This window comes from Corythoichthys intestinalis, chromosome 17 (assembly GCF_030265065.1).
Source record: "Corythoichthys intestinalis isolate RoL2023-P3 chromosome 17, ASM3026506v1, whole genome shotgun sequence".
Lineage (NCBI taxonomy): Eukaryota > Metazoa > Chordata > Actinopteri > Syngnathiformes > Syngnathidae > Corythoichthys > Corythoichthys intestinalis.
In genome coordinates this window covers 760,559-772,948 of record NC_080411.1, presented here as the reverse complement: position 1 = coordinate 772,948, position 12,390 = coordinate 760,559, and the positions used below count along the sequence as shown (strand labels likewise).

The 12,390-nt window shown below is 41.2% G+C and overlaps 1 protein-coding gene across 4 annotated transcripts in view; it reads right to left on the bottom strand.

Moving 5' to 3' along the window:
• Positions 1-12,390, bottom strand: part of strbp (spermatid perinuclear RNA binding protein) — a 148,642-nt gene that overhangs the window by 34,671 nt on the left and 101,581 nt on the right. For all 4 annotated transcript variants that reach the window (XR_009061161.1, XM_057819657.1, XM_057819656.1 and 1 more), the window contains exons 6-8: positions 10,014-10,302; positions 3,764-3,879; positions 45-140 (exon numbers count right to left, since the gene is read on the bottom strand). Coding sequence is in view for 3 of the 4 variants with exons in the window: in XM_057819657.1 (XP_057675640.1) it covers positions 45-140; positions 3,764-3,879; positions 10,014-10,302 (501 nt within the window). In the remaining variant the exon portion in view is untranslated. The remainder of the gene's footprint in view (positions 1-44; positions 141-3,763; positions 3,880-10,013; positions 10,303-12,390) is intronic.

Below are 12,390 nucleotides of genomic sequence, written 5' to 3'. Positions count from 1 at the left end.
AAGAAGACATGCTAATTTCAACTTAATCGGTTCTAAAGACTTACCCATCCGTTAAGAGGTTCCCATGCGGGTTGTCGATTGCACATGTCTCGGAGTATCCTGAGAACGATAACGCAGGACTTGAGTCCATTCACTCGAGCCTGAGAGCGACAGAAAAGGGATAAAGTGACCAGTGGAACAATAGGATCGGGGGGAAAAAATGGAGTACAGAAGCAGCTGCAATACTAAAAGACAGCGTTCATAATCAAAACCACCTAGAAACTCAAGGTTTGTCATATTAATTGTTTTTGTAAAATGCTGGCTGTTTTCTGTGTGTGTGTTTTGGGTCAGTCAGTTAGTGAGTAGGAAGGAGGGGTGTAGGAAGGGTTTTAAAAGGGAGAATTTCACATGACACTGAGCAGGCAGGTTCACATAATAGCAAAAAGAAAAAACAATTCCACAATTGCCTTTGTAGCCCAACGAAATGTACATAGCACTCGGAAAGTATTCATGGCTATTCCACATGTTATGTTACAGCCTCATCCCAAAATGGAATAAATTTACCCAGAAAAAAACTTACTTTTTTCCTCATTTTCAATAAATCTGCACAATTAAAAACCAAAGTAACTTTTTTATTATGGGGTTTGTGAGTTACATAAGAGCAGAATTCTGAGGGAAGAAATCAAGTTATTTTCTTTGGGAATGAGAGTACCATAAAAAGTGGAAAAAAAGTGAAGTGTGACAACTAATTTCCAGATGCATAGTAATTTGATTCCCCCCCCCCCCCAGGATGGTGTCACATTACAGATGTGGGAATGTCGTACTTTGTGGATCTTTCCAGAATTGGATAAAAAATGCTTGCAAAGTAGGCCTTCACTTCCGTTTGTCTGCTACACATTGATAAGTAATAGGTGCTTAACTATCTGAAGCTTGATTAGCTCAGCTTTCAGTTCAAAGGTAACATTTTCATGGCGTTATATATATTTGATATTACATATTCAATTATGAGTACAATACTTGCAGTGATGAAAATAATAAAGCTCCAAGGCTACAAGTTTGCAAATCTGTATTGTTAGCTTTTTCTAAGGAGAAGCTAAATTAGCTGTTTTGTTAGCTGCTACTGCTAACTAAGAGGACAAACCTACAGTGCGGTCCAAAAGTATTGGCACCCCTGAGTTTCTGCCAGATAATGCTCAATTTCACCCAGAAAATGACTGCAATTATAAATGCTTTGGTAATAATATTTTCATTGATTTTGCATGCAATGAAAAAACACAAAAGAGAAGGGGAAAAAAATTAAATCATTATCATTTTCAACCAAACTCCAAAAATGGGCCGGAGTGGCAATCACTAAATCACACTTGCAGCCAGTTAAAATGGATTAAAGTTGACTCAACCTTTTGTCCTGTGTCCTTGTGTGTACCACATTGAGCACGGAGAAAAGAAAGAACACCAAAGAACTGTCTGAGGACTTGGGAAGCATACTTGTGGAGAAGCATGGGAAATATCAAGGCTACAAGTCCATCTCCAAAGACCTGAATGTTCATGGGTCTACCGTGCGCAGTGTCATCAATAAGTGTAAAGCCCACGGCACTGTGGCTAACATCCCTAGATGTGGACGGAAAAGAAAACTTCATGAGAGATTTCAACAAAAGATTGTGCGGATGGTGGACAAAGAACCTTGACTAACATCCAAACAAGTTCAAGCTGTACCGCAGTCCGAGGGTACAACAATGTCAACCCGTACAATCCGTCGGCATCTGATTGAAAAGGGACTCTATGGTAGGATACCCAGGAAGACCCAGAGACATAAAAATAGCAAGGCTGGAGTTGTCCAAAACTTACCTTAGTAAGCCAAAAACATTTTGGAAGAATGTGCTCTGGTCAGATGAGACAAAAGTAGAGCTATTTGGGAAAAGGCATAAACATAGAGTTTGGAGGGAAAAAAACAAGGACTTCAAAGAACAGAACACGTTCCCCACAGTCAAACAGGGCGGAGGTTCCCTGATGTTTTGGGGTTGCTTTGCTCCCTCTGGCACTGGACTGCTTGAACGTGTGCATGGCATTATGAAGTCTGAAGACGACCAACAAATTTTGCAGCATAATGCAGGACCCAATGTGAGAAAGTCGGGTCTCCCTCAGAGGTCATGGGTCTTCCAGCAGGACAATGACCCAAAACACAATTCAAAAAGCACTAGAAAATTGTTTGAGAGAGAGCACTGGAGATTTCTAAAATGTCCAGAACAAGTCCAGACTTGAATCCCATAGAACACCTATGGAGAGATCTGAAAATGGCACCCTTCGAATCTCAGAGACCTGGAGCAGTTGGCCCAAGAAGAATGGTCTAAAATTCCAGCAGAGCATTGTAAGAAACACATTGATGGATAACTGGAAGGGCTCGTTTGCAGTTATTTTGTCTAAAGGTTGTCCTACCATGTATTAAACTGAGGGTGCCAATACTTTTGTTTGGCCTAATTTTGCAGTTTTGTGTAAAATGATAATATTTTTTTTGAATTCTCTTTTGTTTTTTTCATCTCAAGCAACATAAATGAAGATATTACTACCAAGGCATTTGTAATTGTAATCATTTTCTGGGAGAAATTGAGCATTATCTGACAGAATTGCAGGGGTTCCAATACTTTTGGCCAGCAGTGTAAGAGCTGGCAATGAAACACAATACTAGAGGTGGGAATCTTTGGGCACCTAACGATCGATTACGATTCAAAGGCTATGATTCGATTATAAATGGATTATATATGACCCCCACCAGCTGCTTTAAACTACATTCAATTAATTTAATGTTGTGAATCAACCGTTAAAGTTGTTAAAATTGCTCCCTTTCTGTCTTCTTTCGACATGTGAAAGTTTTAAAAATATTTTAAAGATAGATTCAAGTTAATATTTTGCCAATTCAGGAGTATTTTAGATAAAAAGTTAATTAGGTTCGCTTGGAAGGTTCGCTACAACAGCCTTGCAGGGAAGTCTACTGCTTTAAGATGGCGGCCGTTTACTAACGCCCGCATCTAGCTTTCTGTACATGTGCTGCTAACGCCACAGAGTCTGTTATTTTGCATCTAGTCCTATATAAATATGATATCTACCGTACCATTATGTGGACGTAGTTTGTAGCAGCTGTTGGCAGCAGTCAGGTATGTTGTTGTTTTTTTATCTCGCGGCATGAGTTGAGCAAGAGCCGTGAGTTGAGCATTGTCATTACCTGAGGGGCCGGGTAATGACAAGCATGATGTTTAGCTACTCTCGCTCTGTCCCGAAGACCGCGCGGCGCGCTGAGTGTTTTACTTCCGCTTTACTTGATGTATTTCAATAATCGGAATTTGGATGTTTGTGAATCCTTCATGAATTTTCCACGGCTGAATCGCGAATAATCTAAGAATCGGAAATTTCGCACACCTCTAAATAATACCATAAAATTAAATTCTATATATTTTTTTTCATAGGTTGAACTAAAGAAAACTTGCATTTAAGTGGGTACTCCAGACTTCTTTGTGATTTTAAAGTCTATTTTCAAGCATTCTTCATGGCCTCTGAACAAGAAAATATACTCTGAAACGGCATGTTTCAGTATTTTGTATGTATATTAAAAATGGCAAGTGCGTAAGAGTTCTCCCAATTCTGGAATGAGCCAAACATATGACACTCCCGCCATGAATATCGTTCAGCATTGTTTTCTCCAAGCATGCCATCAAGATTCAATTGAGTATTAGTAAATCGTCAGGCTACAAACAGCATCAGGCAGGAAGACAGGAAGTGAGCGGGTGCCGACCTGGAACCACTTGGCGTGTCGCAGCGCTGCCAGGGCCAACAGACATCTGTGTCTATCCAGCACCTCTCCCTCTTCCTCCTCCTCAGCCTCCACTCTTTGCGCAGCAGCACCCAACACTGCCACGAAACAATAACAACCCAATGTAGAAAACGTAAAAGACACACATCGTAGCTGAGCATGTGTGCTTCAATTGTGTGTGTGAATGCACGCGGACACATTTTCTGTGCCAGTGCACTCACGCACACACGCACGCCAGTCTTTGGTACACGGCGCTTCAGCATGCCATCAAGTCGCTCGTCTCCTTGTACAGTCATGGATGAAATGATTGACACTCCTGGAAATATTCCAGAAAATACACAGTTTCTCCCAGACATTAACACGATTACAAATGTTTTCAGTATGAATGTGTTTATATTTGGATTTGCATTGGGAAAACACAAATAAAGTTGAAGAGGAAAAAAACAAAATGAACACAATTTTACACAAAATGCAAAAAATGGGCTGGACAAAATTGATGGCAGCCTATATTTGGTTGGGCATCCCTTAGAAGAAATAACAGAAAGCAATTGTTTCTTTTCATTCATCAATACGTCATCAATACTTTCATTCATCAATACGTTTTTGTGCAACTCTCAGATGGAACTTTGGACCACTCTTCCTTTGCGAACTCCAGGTCTCTAAGGTTTGAAGGGTGCCTTCTTGCAACAGCAATTTGGAGATCTCTCCAGAGGTGTTCAACGGGATTTAGATCCAGACACATCCAAGGCCACCTCAGAATTCGCTTTGTCTCCAACCATTTCTTGGTGCTATTTGAGGTATGTTTGGGTCATTGTCCTGTTGGATCACCCATGGCCTCTGACGCAGACCCAGTTTTCTGACAGTCTCCAGATTTTATGACTCCTTGCACACTGTCAAGGCACCCAGTGCCAAAGGTAGCAAAACTACCCCAAAACATCACTGGACCTCAACCATGTTTGACTATAGGCGCTGTGTTCTTTTCTTTGAAGGCCTCATTATTTTTTCTGGCACTGGGTGTCTTGACACTGTGCAAGGAGTCATGAAATATTTGGTCTGCGTCAGAGGTCATGGGTTTTTCCAACTGGACAATGACCGAAAACATACCTCAAATCGCACTAAGAAAATGTTGTAGACAAAGCGCTGGAGAATTCTGAGGTGGACATCAATGAGCCCGGATCTAAATCACATTGAACACTCTGGAGAGATCTCAAAATTGCTGTTGCAAGAAGTCACCCTTCGAATCTGAGAGACCTGGAGTTCGCAAAAGAAGGGTGGTCCAAAATTCCATCTGAGAGGATCACGAAACTTGTTGATGGTTATAGGAAGCGATTGCTTTCTGTTATTTCTTCCGAAATGTGCAACCAAATATTGAGGTGGGGTTGCCAACAATTTTGTCCAGACTATTTTGAGTTTTGTGTAAAATTGTGTCAATTTTGACTTTTTTCCTCAGCTGTTTTGTGTTTTTCCAATGGAATGTTGAGTAAATAAACACATTCATACTGACAACATTTGTAATTGCATTCATCTCTGTGAGAAATGCTGTATTTTCTGGAAAAATTCCAGGGTTGCCAATAATTTCGTCCATGAATGTAGAATGTGTTCTACAATTCACAGATCTGTAATGGAAGCTCACCATTCAAATAGAGTGTCTTTTCCAACACGGATCTGGTTGGCATCACATTAGTGATAGCGCAACGTTACACAAGATGCGTTGACCCCCCCCCAACGCACAGGTAAGTTGAAAAATGCACACGCTATTTAAAAGTGACATACTTTCCATACATCAAGCTACTGACTAATCAGTGAAATGGAGAGTCACGAGGGAGGAGAGAACATTTGGAGACGCAGAGCCTCCACAAACAAATACCTTAGGAGTGTTTCATTTACGGTGTGTGTGTATGTGACAGCACGGTAAATCAATCTCTCCTTTGTGTATTTGCAAAGTAGTTTGTTAAAAAAAACAAAAGTATTTTGATCCAGTCTACACCAGACAGGAGTCAAAATAGTTGAGTTTTCATTTTGGGTTTACTTGAGATGCACTTGACTTTAGAAAGAGACATCAACATCTTCCCTGAGCGAGCGCACGGTCAAGTGTCCAAAAGTAGAACGAAAGAATATTTCAACTCTTTGAGTCAAACACAACTAAGGATGGATCAAAGCAGGGTGTAGGTTAGAAAGGCTTGAATCATTCTTATGCTTCTGTATTGTTTCGATTCATGCTGCCGTTTCCCAGCTTGTGCGAGGCGAGCCGAATCCAACACAGCTGTATATGAATGAGTGTGGTTACATGAGTTTTCCTTTGTGTGCAGGACAGCGAGTGAAAAACACACTAAAGAGTCTGTGAAAACATGCTTAAGTAAATATTTTGCTCCTTTCCAAACCCTTTCTTCAAGAGGTATTAAGCGGAAATGTCAGCTGTTATCATCTATATAGAAGAAGCACGAGTGCATTATCTCTGAACTCATCGGACCATTATCGCAGCCCAGCTTTTCTTCTGTCAAACACAGTGCTGTGCGTGTGTGTGTGTATATGTTTGCTTCACCGTGATATATAGAGCTGTATCTCAAGGTTTGTCCCACATGGGACCACTGAGACGCGGATCATTACGGTTTCTACTCTATCCCTTATCAGACACCGGTTGTCTTATTCTTTGCCAGCTGCTTCTCAGCACATTTTTGTCCAAACAAAGGCAACAGCTGCACCGCAGACAAAAGTAGAGTGGAGCCTTGAAAATCTAACACCAACTAGGCCTGCAAGCAGGACTGAACGGGCCCTCGCAGTTTGCCGCAATTCGGACAGCACGCAGGTCAGGGTGGTGGCAGATCGTTCCCCTCTCATCATCTCATGAGAACCTAACATGCTCAAAACTTGCCTCTATTTTTGGTGATTAAAAAAAAAAAAAACACTCACACACCTAGGAGAAAAAAACCCGATTGAAGAGGGTCCTACAAAAAAGGAAGCGCTACTGAGTGGTGCAGCCATTGCCTGGTATACCAGACTCACCACTGTTCCAGCGATTGTGAGTCTGGTGACCGTCCGGCGTAAACAGACAGCGGAGTGGACCAATCAGCGACGGGCAGGCGTGACGTTGTTAAAGCGTCAAGTAATTACTGTGAGCGGAGAATGGAGAAGTTTATTCAACATAGCTAGCGCGAGCCATGTTGACTGTTGTCAATGACTTGTTTCGATGTGTTTTTGGTCATTTAAAACTGGTCTGTGTTGTTGTAGACACGACTTTCGCGTGACGTTACTCGTTAAGAACACGTCACGCAAATAAACGAATCTGATTGGACGATTGATTTTGTACCTTGCTCGAGAGGCAGTTAATGTGCTGGGTCCCAGACTATTTCTCACAGTGTTTAAAAAAAATATAGGGAGAATAGTCTGGCTGTGCCAGGCAAGTGCAGCCATGCCCTTATTTAAAACCAAATTGAATCTTCTAATTGGGCCAATTCGACAGTGTGGCAAATTTCGTGGCTCTATAGGCTAAGTCCATTAAAAAAAAAAATCTACTTCCTTTTAACGGCAAACAAAGGGTCGTCACGGCAACAGAGACGTGGCCATGGGCCGTAAAATGTAGTACTATAAAAGTCTTTTAACTACCAAGGGTTATGGTTTAGGGTTAGGCTCTCGCCAAGCACAGAAAGTTTGGCGCATATATGTTGTATATCTGCCAAGTTATGACTGTTCAAAATTTGTGGCGAGACGAAATGGCGACGGTCATTTTCACTTTCCTGTTGGACCCCTCTGCTTCAACGAAAACTCAACATTTTTCATCAGGCACCTAAACACATGTCTAAAGGCTTCCCTGAAACAGGTTTGAGATCAATTGATTTTTTTTTTCCCTTCCAGAAGGAGCCAGTCTCGTAAAATAGGTCGTTTCCTGTTCCCAGCAGGGGGCGCCAGGTCTAATCAGTAATATTTTAATGCAGTCGTGTTCAGGCTGGGATACCTCTCATACATGCAATGAAATAGATTGAACGTTGGATGAGAGAGTTATTAGTCATCTTCTGAATTTGGTGTTTTTCCAAAAAAACGCCTGACTTTGGCAACCCGCCAGTCAGGCCTGTGAATGAAAACACACCATTTCGATACTTAAGATGTCTTATGTCTCATGAACAGTCTTGCAAATTTTGAGAAGGATCCAAATAATTCCCGAGGCGCCAAGGTCTCAAATGTGCACCATGTAAATCGATAAAAATTTCATATTCAATCCAAAATATCCGATTTCCTGTTGGGTTTGGAATATGGATGCAAGTGACTTTTTGGAGCAGTTTTGCACAACTTATCTAGTCCCGAATTTCATCCTAATAGGATAGGCCTTTTTTAAAACTCCTTTCCGCGCCACTAGGTGGCGCTGTAGGTTTTATGCAAATGACCCCTCAGGGTATGACTCTCACCAAGCACGGGAAGCTTGGTGCATATATGTTGTATATCTGCCAAATTATGACTGTTCCAAATTTGTGGCGAGACAAAATGGTGACTGTCGTTTTCACTTTCCTGTTGGATCCTTTTGCTTCAACCAAACCTCAATATTTTTCATCAGGTACCCGAACACATGTCTTAAGGCTCCCCTGATGCAGGTTTGAGGTCAATACATTTTTTTCCCTTGGAGGAGGAGCCCGTCTCGTAAAAAGGGCATTTCCTGTTCCCACTAGGGGGCGCCAGGCCTAATGAGTGCAGTCGTGCTCAGGCTGGGATACCTCTCATCCATGCGAGATATGAAAAGATTGAAGGTTGCGTCAGGGATTTATTAGTCATTTTCTGAATTTGGTGTTTTGCCAACAAAATGGCCAACTTTGGCACCTCGCCCAGGTCAGGCCCTGGATTGAAAACTCACCATTTTGAAAACTTAAGATATCAGATGTCTCCTGAACAGTCTCACCAGTTTTGAAGGCGATCGAACTAACTTCTTCGGCGACAAGGTCTCAAATGTGTACCTTGTAAATCGATAAAAAAATTCCCATTCGATCCAAAATACCCAATGTCCTTTTGGGTTTGGAATATGTGTGCAAGGGACTTTTTGGAGCCGTTTTGTATAAGGTATAGACTCCCCAAATTTCATTGCTCTATGTTGAAACAAACCTAAATGGAGAGGCCTTTTTGAAAATTTCAAGTGGGCGCCACTGAGCCATTTTGTTACATTTTTCGAAACGTCGGAAGATTATCGAAATTTACACAAAGCTGCATTCATTCATTCATTCATTTATTTTCCATGCTGCTTATTCCTCACGAGGGTTGCGGAGGTGCTGGAGCCTATCCCAGCTAACTCCGGGCAGTAAGCAGGGGACACTCTGAACTGGTGCAAAGCTGCATATATGTGCAAATTTTGGTGAGTTTTGGTGCATGTTCAGACCTCCAAATTGGCCATTTTCATTTGCCATGAAATGAAAAAAAAAAAAAAAAAAATCATGATCCTTTGCATTACAATAGGGCTCTCGTGCCAGTTGGTGCTCAGGCCCTAATAAGGTCATACTTGAGAGTTACCTACATAAAATTTTTTAATTTGTGTAATGGTGCTTGGTATCATACATTTAACTGCACGTGCATTTAGTACTGTACATCTAAATCTGATCATGTCAAAATAATACTACTAGTTTTGATCTACGTGAACTCGGGTGCCATAAAAACAACTTGAGTCCAACATTTTTGAGGTCTTGTATCATGATAAAAGGCTATTTTTTTTCTAAATGAATGAGCGAATTAATCTATGGTACTCAAAACAATAAATGTGTCAAATACTGTATGTCACTGAAAGGTTTCCATGTGTGAACGCTTGTAAGCAAATAAGTGAGTGCAGCTCTTGATATGGCCAACTTTTATGTCATCTCTCTCATCTCCCTCAGTGTCTAGTTGGACAGGAGCCACACACGCTGGATGGCTAGCTCGCTTATTGATTTGGCCACTCTGCAGTCCTTGCTCCCCACCAACAATCAAACAACACATTAAAAGCACCCTCCTATAAATTAGAAGGGGGAAAGAGAGAGGGACAATCGCTCATTCACAACGAATGACAGTTGCCGGACCATACAATTATGTTTTGGCTGCATTCATTATAGATATACAGTATATTTACTGTTTGTTGTGTTAAGGAGTTTGAATAAATCCCCCATGATTCCTCAGGGAAATCAACAGATTTATTCCTCGGGGCTTATCAAGTATAATGTTAATACGATTGTTATTGGAAATGACGAGAAATCTAATTGAGATTGATGCGAGGTTGTTCTCCTACCGTGGCCATTCCTCTTCTCCTGTTCTTCCATTTCGTCCACCTGTTCTGCCTCCGCCTCCTCGGCCTCCTCCCCACGTAACTCCTCATTTTCCTCTCCTCCTTCTCCCTCCACCTCCTGCTCCTCCCCCTCCTCCTCTTCATCCTCCTCCTCCTCCTCCTCCTCGTCATCTCTCATGGCCGGAGAGGTTAGGGTGATTTTCAGTGTGAGTTTGGGCTCGGTTGTAGCCCGTACCAGGATGGCCGCTTCAGACGGTGAGCTCGTGACCTCGTATTTTTCCTCTGTCAGCTTCTGTCATGTGTCAGGCAGAGGAAAAGTGTGTGGTCAGATGTCAAGGTCACATATGACGGATGACAAAGCAGCACAAAAAAAAAAAAACATTCCGGCCTTAGAGAAAAAGCATGACCAAACGACTCCAAGATTAATGTGGCTTTTATAAAATGGCTAATGACCCTTTAACTCATTTGCTCCCAGAAATGTATAAATATTTTCTATTTTTAAATACGTCATTGTCCCAAAAACGTATTCATACGTCTTTTGCTTTTTTTTTTTTTTACAAGAAGAATCTATAGCTTGCGATCTGAGAAACAAAAAACAAGGCTCCAAACCCATTTTAAAGCAATAAAACTGGCCAGTGGAGGGCAGTAGCACATTTTGTAAAGACCCGCAACCCGATTCAACAACAATGAAAGGCCCGGCAGCACGGTCGGAGCGCTGGCCGCAGTATGCCAGGCGGCGGACGACCGAACAAAACAACCGAGAGGACGCCTGGAATGCCAGGCGCTGGACGACCGGGCAAAACGACTGGGACCACCGTGCAGCGGGCTCGTCAAGCAGACCCCGCAGAGATTCAAAAATAATCCATCTTTGTGAGACAGACAACAATGAGGGAAAAGTTTACACGGCAGACGCGGCGACAACGGCATCATCTAGGCGACAACAGGCATCATCTCTCAGTAGTCATGTGTAAACAAACTGTTACATAGCTATCAGAAGCTCTGTTTGTTTTGTTCATTATAATATTTTGTAAAAGGAAAACATTATTCAGATGTTTGGGATGTAACTAATGCAAAAAAATAGCTGTGTTAAAGTCAAAGTTATGTTTGAAATGTATGCGTTTACAAAAAGCTCATTTTCTTCATTTTTTCATCAGAAAATGGAAAATGGCTCAAAATAAGCTATTTTCTAATGCTGATTTCTAAAGAATGGAAAAAATAAGAACTTACTTTTTTCTGCTGAAAGAAGAGTCTAATCTTTCTTTTAGTGGGTTCCATGTTTATTTAGCAATAGAACAGCATATTCGGTGGGCCTTGCAAAATCAGTAAAAACCCAGAAAAACGGCCGAGAGCGAAGGGCCTTGCTCTAGTGAAAATGGCTGGGAATGAATAAGTTAAAAAAATAAAATCATGGGAAACTATTATGTATATTAAAAAAATAATAATATTAACATTTTGGGATACTTAGAATTGAAAAAAAAAAGATCTACATATCATGGAAAAGTTACTTTGATATGTATACAGTGGTATGAGAAAGTATCTGAACCTTTTGGAATTTTTCACATTTCTGCATAAAATCACCATCAAATGTGATCTGATCTTTGTCAGAATCGCTCAGATGAAAAAACAGCGTCTGCTTAAACTAAAACCACCCAAACATTTATAGGTTTTCATATTTTAATGAGGATAGCATGCAAACAATGACAGAAGGGGAGAAAATAAGTGAAACCTTTGCCTAAAGAGACTTAAAGTGCAATTGAACCAATTTTTACCAAACAATTTAAGTCAGGTGTGTGCCCAATCACTGATGTGTGGTTTAAAGCTGCCCTGCGCATTTTAAAACAAGCACTTGGTAAGAATTGTCTTAATGAGATGCATTGTATGATGTGTATCATGGCTCGGTCAAAAGAGCTGTCTGAAGACCTGCGATCAATGATTGTTGATTTGTGTAAAGCTGGGAAAGGATAAAAAAAAAAAATATTTTAAAAAAAATCTCTAAAAATCTGGATGTTCATCCATCGACAGTCAGAGAACTTGTCTACATATGGAGAGAGTTTAGCACTGTTGATTCTATCCCAAGTAGTGGCCGTCCACCAAAGATGGCAGCAAGAGTTCAGCGCAGAAAACTCAGAGAGGTAAAAAGAACCCCAGAGTGTCTGCTAAAGACTTACAGAAATCACTGGCACAGTCCAAGATCTCTGTGCACACATCAACTATATGTAAAACTATGGCCAAGAAGGGTGTTCATGGGAGGACTCCATTTCAGAAGCCACTGCTGTCTAAAAAAACATTGTTGCTTGTTTAATGTTCGCAAAAAGGCACTTGGACACTCCACAGAAGTTTTGGCAAAATATTGTGTGGACTGATGAAACCAAAGTTGAAT